The sequence below is a fragment of the Triticum urartu genome, chromosome 3A (genome assembly GCF_056163025.1).
Source record: "Triticum urartu cultivar PI428250 chromosome 3A, HENAU_Tu73, whole genome shotgun sequence".
In the NCBI taxonomy this organism is placed as follows: Eukaryota; Viridiplantae; Streptophyta; class Magnoliopsida; order Poales; family Poaceae; genus Triticum; species Triticum urartu.
The window spans coordinates 717,511,693-717,519,304 of NC_141875.1; the positions used below are offsets into that span (position 1 = coordinate 717,511,693).

At 48.3% G+C, this 7,612-nt stretch overlaps 1 protein-coding gene across 1 annotated transcript; it reads left to right on the plus strand.

The window, feature by feature from the left end:
• Positions 1 to 6,093: 6,093 nt before the first annotated feature.
• Positions 6,094 to 6,982, plus strand: LOC147982090 (uncharacterized). The gene is made up of 3 exons (XM_087517276.1): positions 6,094 to 6,318; positions 6,412 to 6,788; positions 6,877 to 6,982. The coding sequence occupies exons 1-3, from the start codon at positions 6,094 to 6,096 to the stop codon at positions 6,980 to 6,982; spliced, it is 708 nt and encodes a 235-aa protein (XP_087373402.1).
• Positions 6,983 to 7,612: the final 630 nt, after the last annotated feature.

The window sequence follows — 7,612 nt, forward strand, 5'->3', positions numbered from 1 at the left end:
AATCTTTGTGATAGTCTTCGAGGTCCGTGGTGTATCATTCTTCCAAATACCATGAATCATCATGGCAGGAGTTCTCTTGAACCAAAGATCACAACCAGGGTGCTCTTGAGGAGTACTCCATTCATATTGTGAATCTGCCAGTCCCTTTTCTTCTGCATGGGTTATCCGGAAGAAATATGTTGAACTCGTTCGACATACTAATCTATGCATCCACAACTCAGAAAGTTATATGTTTCTTTGAGTTGTCCCCCTTCAGTTATATTCTGACATTCATCTATCAATTGATAGTCAAGAGTATACGAGCATTCGTTCATCGGTGCCTATCATTCTTGTGGTCTTTCAAACCATTCTAGTTCAGAATGACTAGGAGAAACAAACTCCAGTACCTCATCCATTTCTAGGATTGGGTCAAAGCAGTTGTATTTCACAGATCAAATGAAATCAAGCTATTGGTCTGTTCTACGTTGAAGTATTATCCAATTTATGTCAGGAATGTCATCAGAATTGCACCTTCCCTTATGAATTCTTGATGTAGTGATACTTCTCGCCATCATTATTCATTCCTCGGTGTCGTGTTGTCGCAACCGGAATACCGACAAGTGAATCGTGATGTGTGAAATCAATACTCCTAGCAACCCTTTGCTTGGTAGTTAATGGACATTAATATCATTCTTAGTGTGCTGATTATTTAATCATCACCCTAAGGTTGATCATGCTACCTAGTCCTTATTTCCTGGTGCACTCCTCGATCAACGTGTTAGATTTTGCCAAACCCTTGCTCTTTTGATCATATCGTCTTGCCCTGAAAAGCAAGATTGATCTCGAGCTTAGTATCATGTCAGTGGTTCGTGATTTTCCGAATATCTTCTCGGAAGTATTACCAGGTTGTCACCTAACCGCTATGTGGAGTTCGTGATCAAGTTGGTTTCTTGCAGACCAGCCATTCTCCAAGAATCTGTGTCGGTTACCCCCCTGAGCTAGTTGGTTAAGCTAAACAATAACTTGGAGAGTTGGAAGATAAAAGCTTGCCAGCTTAGTTCATCTCAAGGGATATATTTGCATGTGTTGAAGATAGACGATATCTTCATCGATTGGTCCCTGTGATCAGTTGTTGAACCTATTGTCTTGTCCAAACCTTGGTTTGAGTATGGGTTATCGTCAAATCAAATCAGAACCAACAATTTTCATAATGTTGTCTTACTTGTGGTTGTTTCCTCGGGCATACACCGTTATATCCTTTTGGTCTAACCGATGCTATTGCCAAGTTCACATAGTTGTGGAATTCCATCTATATGGAAACCTCGATGAATTATTGTTGAGCCCATCGACAACATCCCTATCTTCTCCATGACTTTGTTGGACATTAAGCTAGTGTTGGAAACTTTATAAGCATTGCCTTCATGTTCCATTCATGAAGCATATGTTTGGATGGAAGTAGTGACTCCCTCTAATTCATGTGCATCTGATGCAAGTTGTCGCTGTGGATTCGAGAAAGTCTATGTTGCTTCTTTTGGAATCATCCCAATCGTTCATGCATACGTGCGAAGTATTCTGTGGTTCGGAGACTTGCAACCTTCGTTCTATATGTGTCCCTAGCACACCAAGCCACTGATTGATTTGTTCAAGGAAAATGAGTTGTTGTGCAAATCCTAGGTCATGCACAAGACTTCGTTACCCTAGATGATGGTTCCCCACCTGAACTCGGTAGTGTTTTATCATAAGACTACTATGTGGTCATGCTTGTCTGGGACAGCGTGTTCACATGTGTTTAGCAGAACCGGCCCATGTTTTGGAGCTTGCTATCTTAGTTCATTCCTCGAGAATCTTGCAACACCATCTCGTCAATTGTGTTGCAAATTTTCTTCTAGACTCGGTGAATCTGGAATATCCTGTTACCAACCAGATCTGAATCTCAGCCAGATATGATGGTTGGAACATCTTCCAAGAGCTATAATATTGGTCCCTCTGTAACCCGGTAAAGTGGATGACGTGGACAACACACCCAGCTGGAAGACCTATTATTATAATATCTTGATTGAGGAAGTTGGCCACCTCCCCATAAGGATTTCGTAGGATACTACTTCGTTAGTTATTCCTTATGGATTCTTGTGCTCCCGAAGTCCGACCTTTTACTTGATGTCCTAGATACCAAACCATATCAATAAATGGGTTATCCTAGCACATCAAGGAGAACACTAGAAGCGGAGTGCTCAATGTCTCTCGATCGATCGTCCAGATTTTGATCCCTTAGCCTCGCTAAGGTGAAATCTGGGAAAGTGTTATCTTTCTTTTCATCTGCATCTTCCACCATTATTCATCATGGTAGCATGTTGTGTTGCCAGGATCCTTGACACGGATATTGGTAAAACCTTGATGAATACGGAAATGCTCAAGTTCTTGAGAGCACGCGCAAGCACTATGATTTATTGTCAGCATTAATTGGGATCCATTCTCAGTTTCTTCGATTATGCCATAACCTTTCAAACAGTGGAATCTCTCTCTACTGTTGGGTTTCTCCCCAGTTACTAGAATCATTCCCAACATTTGCATTTTGTTCCCAGCTTGCACCGCCATTGTGTCATCCTACTACGGACTACCCTTCTCAGTAATTACTGATCAGGATCATCTTCAAAGTGGTCCTACCACGGGTTCCATCCATTTCCGATGATAAGCAAAAGCATCCATTGCGTTGTATTCAACAAGGTAGTCTACATCATCCATTCTAGTACGAGTATGTCATTCTTTTGAACTCGTTCAAATGATCGGTTGTGATTTCCTTAGGCTGGTATGAAGAGTTTCAATGATCTATGGATCAAAAGTAATTCTTTTTGCCACTTAAGGTAATAATTTTACGAGTCACCTCCCCCAAGGTGCCCCGTTGTGGAATCATGGCAATCAATCTCCTTGCCACTTTGAAACCATGCACCATCCTACTCCAGCATGGAATTGTTGCCTACCAAATTGAACATCCGTCATATGTTTCCTCCATCCCTTCCGATGTGTGACTTGTGTCTCAGCTCAAGAAATGTTTCTACGTCTCATTCCGTGAGTTGATCTTGTGTTCTTTCAGATCGATGATCCATTCTAGTGAGGTTGTCTTGCTCTCTTGTTGCCATGTTGGATGAAGTTCTCGAAGGAAAGGATGTCATGATCAATATGATGTAGCGAGTCAACATCTCCGAGAAGGGCAGTTGGATCGAGAAGATCGTGTTAGCTTTGTGCCCCCTCTATCTTCTTACCTCACGTCTTGAATCTTGGGACAAGATTCTTGTTTAGTGGGGGCGAGTTGTCACATCCCTAGCTTATGGTGCTGCCTAGTGTTTGCATCTTGTTTGCATCATGTTTAACTTTCATGGAAATTTGAAATGGGGATGTTCAAACCCTAACATCAAAAGGAATTCAAATAGGTTCAACCAAAATATTTTTCAATGATTTCAAAATGCCCTTTAAAAATGTTCATCATTTCTGGATCAAGGTGGAAGCATCTACCAAAAATGGTTCACATTTTTGCAGGACATATTTGGACTCTCAATTAATTCAAACATATTTGAATTGGAGCTATTTACATGCTATATATATTTTAGATGCTCCAAAAATGTTAGAAATTGTTAAGGGTCACTGGAATAATTCAGAAAGAACCCATAATTGTTTCCAGGATTTTATGAAATGGTTTAGTATTATTACTAAATCAAAACAAATAGCAAATAAATAGAAAACAGAAACAATTTAAATTAGAAAACGCAGAGAGAGAGAGTTACCTGGGCCGGCCTACCTGTTCTGGCACTGTAGCGGCCCAGCCCACCGATGGCAGAGCCGTCTTCTTCCTCCTGCCAGTAGGCAGAGGGGAAGCGTGGCGCGCGCGCGTGCGTTCCCGGCCACCTCCTGCTTGCCTCCCTCGACCTGATCCGCGCCCGGAGACGCCCGACGCCTCCCCCTCTTCTTCCTCCTCCCGATCTTCATCGCACTCCTCCGGCACTCCGGCCCTGCTCGGCGTCAAGGCCGAGCCCGCGGCGGAGACGCCGCTCGGCCGGCGCACTCGCAGCGCCGGCATCGTCATCAACGAGGGCGACCGGCGCCCCTACTCGTCGGCTCCTCCTCCGCGCTTCGTCAAGCCAAAGACGGAGCCGGGGCTCGCGCCGGTGAAGACGGAGCCGGGGCTCGCGGCGGTGACGACGGAGCTCGACGATGACGACGCGGCCCCGGAATGGGCGCGCAGGGACTCCATAGCGATGGAGAAGGAGCGCCTGGAGAAGGCGAAGGAGCGCCAGCGCGCCGCCCTGCTTCGCTTCACAGAGCGTCGACGCGGCTGTCGTGGTTCTAACTCTGACAGTGATGTAGGGGGGTATGTATGGAGAGGCTAGATCTTAGCTATGGAGGATTTCTAAGCACACGAGGATTACGAGTTCAGGCCCTTCTCAGAGGAAGTAACAGCCCTACGTCTCGGTGCCCGGAGGCGGTCGACTGAATTATGTGTGTATGAATAACAGGGGTGCGAACCCTTGATACTGAGGAGGGGGTGGCTTATATAGAGTTCGCCAGGCCCCTCCAGCCCTCAGTAATGCAGGGTTTAAAGTACATTAAGACTGGGGGTTACTGGTAACGCCCCTAATAAAGTGCCATGATGACCATAAAAGCTACTTAATGACCGACCGTTTGCGTGCAGGGTGACTTTAGATCTCCTGGCAGTCGAGTGGTTGGATCTTGGTCGAGTGATTGCTTCGTGGTCGAGTGTCTTGAATCCATCGAGTGGGATACCTCCAAGTCGATTGAAAGGTGACTTCTTCTAGGGATGTCCTTGGGTAGGGTACTTAGGACAGGTCCATGCCCCTACCCTAGGTACATAGCTTCATCATTAGCCCCCGAATGGATCGAGGTTCAAGTGGGGAAGGAGTTGGGGATCTTTCCGACTGGTTCTTCATGTTATATGAACGTCTTGTTTTGGATCAATTGTCACGGATGACGTCGTCAACTTCTTTCAGTCGCCTTGATCCATTCTTGGCCTCTTGTCGAGTGAATTTCTTTACTTGTGAAGTTCCGAGTGACGGTGTGAAAGGGATCTTCTGTTTGACGAGTTGTTCTGCGGCCCACGGATTTTGCGGGATTTGAATTTCGAGAAGCGCGCGGGACGGGGGCGGCCGCAGTAATCGGATGGGATAGGACGGAAGCTCCTCGATCCCCGCGCCACCCTTTTTGCCACGTACCGCGCGCGCATGTTGCGGGATTTGACGGGATTGCCTGGGCCTACCAGTCAGCCACTCGGAAGCGACCTCTTATAAGCTGCCGGCTCGGGACCCCCGAACAGTGCGCCTTCACTTTTCCCCCTTCCTTCACAAGATCCTCCGCCACCTCCGCTCTCACCTTGGTGCCGTAGGTCTGTTCGAGCTTCTCCAGCGACGATGGTGAAGGAGAAGACGTCGGCTCTGGAGCGCGCGAAGAAGGCGGCGGTGCAGGGGAAGGGGAAGAAGTCCGCTCGGGGCGGATCTTCCTCGAGGACTGCTCTTCCCAAGGATTGGATCCAGGGCGACTGGATGCCGTCGGTGATTCGGCAGGATGATCTCGATGATCTGGTCGAGGGAGGATTCATTCCCCATGAATCTGCGCGCCTCCCGGGGAAAGAAGTCGAACCCCAGCCTCTTGATGGTGAGTGCGTCCTCCTCACCACCCATATCGATCGTGGATTCTCTCTGCCTCCTCATCCTTTTTTCCGGAGCTTCTTGAACTTCTTCGGAGCGCAGCTCCATCACTTTACTCCCAATTCTATTGTGTATCTTGCTGCTTTCGTTTCCTTGTGTGAAAACTTCTTGGGTTGCCGCCCCCATTGGGGACTCTTCAAGCACATCTTCACTTGCCGCCCTCAGTCGGTCAAGAAGTTCCTTTCCGTCTATCACTTTTCCTGAGTCAGTCCGTGGGTGGCAGTCAACTTGGTTTTACTGTAAAGACCAGGTGACCCCAGGACAGTCGACTGGGCTTCCCCCTTTTTCTCTGAATCGAGCACAAAAACCTGCCTCTCTGAAAGCGACGCCGGAGGAAAAGGCGCAAGTCAAGGTGCTGGTCGGTTGAGTGGTTCAGCTCATCCGCGAGGGTGTGACTGGCATGGACTTGTTGGAAGTCTTCCTTCGGAGGCGCATCCAACCGCTTCAGGCTCGTGACAACCCGATGTGGCTGTACTCGGGTCTCGAAGACACCACTCGGATTCACCCAGAGGAGGTCACTGATGAGATGTTGGAAGGGTGGCTGTCGAGTATCACAAGGAACAAGGACAACCCCCAAGGATCCAGGAGGATTCCTCCACTCGACCAAACATACAAAGTGGACAAGGTCTGACGTTGCCTTTCCAATTGTGATCTTGCTTTCTTTATTTGTTCTCTTTGGATCAGTTGATTGACTTTTGTCTTGTTTGTTGTCCTCTAGGCCACTACTGAGATGTACTCGACACCCAATGGAGCACAGGAGCAGGCCGAGGAAGGAGAGGCGAGCGGAGGCGAAAGTGGAGACGAGAGAGAAGAGTGGGAATCTGACAGCGAAGGAGAGGAGGATGACGACGACGACTCTAGTGAAGAGGAGGAGGAAGAAGTCGAACCTCCCCGCTCGGAATGGCGATCCAAGCTTACACACGACCCTGCGCGGGAACGTGGTAAGGCGACTGTCCCTGTTGGGCACTCGTCGAAGCGCCCTCGGACCTCATCTCCAGCGCCGACAGAAAAAGCTCCCAAGCACCCACGCGTGACGCCGTCCAAGCCGCCCAAGGCTTTGCCCAAGATGAAGATGACTGTCCCCACCATTTCCGGGTAATAGTAGAATTTGTTTTCCTTTGTCAAATGTGATGGACTCTTGGTCGACTCATTGAATAAGCTGACTGACTTTCGAAATTTGCAGTGCTGCCACCTCAGAGATCTCTGCCAAGGACGATGATCAAGAGATGGAAGACGCTGTTACCTCCAACCCCGGTACGATTACTGATGCTCTGCTTTTAGTCGACTGATGATTTCTTATAATTCCGGTCGATTGGATTTTTCTTGTAGCTCCTCCTCATGTCATTGACCTCCCTGATGATGATGACGAAGTGCCACTGAGGGCGCGAAGGAACAGGAGGGCGCCGGCTGGCAAGACCCCACAAACTACTCCGGCGCCTGAGGCCGCAGTCTGGGAGGGTGGTGATACCACTCGGGCTTCTGTGACCTTCGCCGAACCTCTGACGAGTGTCCGACCTTCGACGTCGACTGCAAATCTGCCTTCGCTTTTTGCCACACACCACGTCCCTGAGGACCAAGTGGGTGCCGCTAAAGAGGCTATACGCCAGGCGGGGATCATGATGGAGCAAGTGAAGGTGGTTCGGAAAGCCAGCCAAGCAGCTTATGACGCGAGTTCAGCTCTTTAGAGCAACGTCCAGGTCAGTCGATTCACCGCTTGTTCTGTTAGGATATGCTATCTGAAGAATCTCTTTTCCGAAGATCTTTATATCTGTACACCCACTGGGTGTGTCTATTGATCTTTTTGACGAGTGGGGGCACGCTAAGTGCACCCACTGGGTGTAGTCCCTGAGACTACGGTGGACTGCTGGCAGTCGACTGTAGTCTTTATATTGTGTTGCTTTAGCTGAACTTCTTCACTC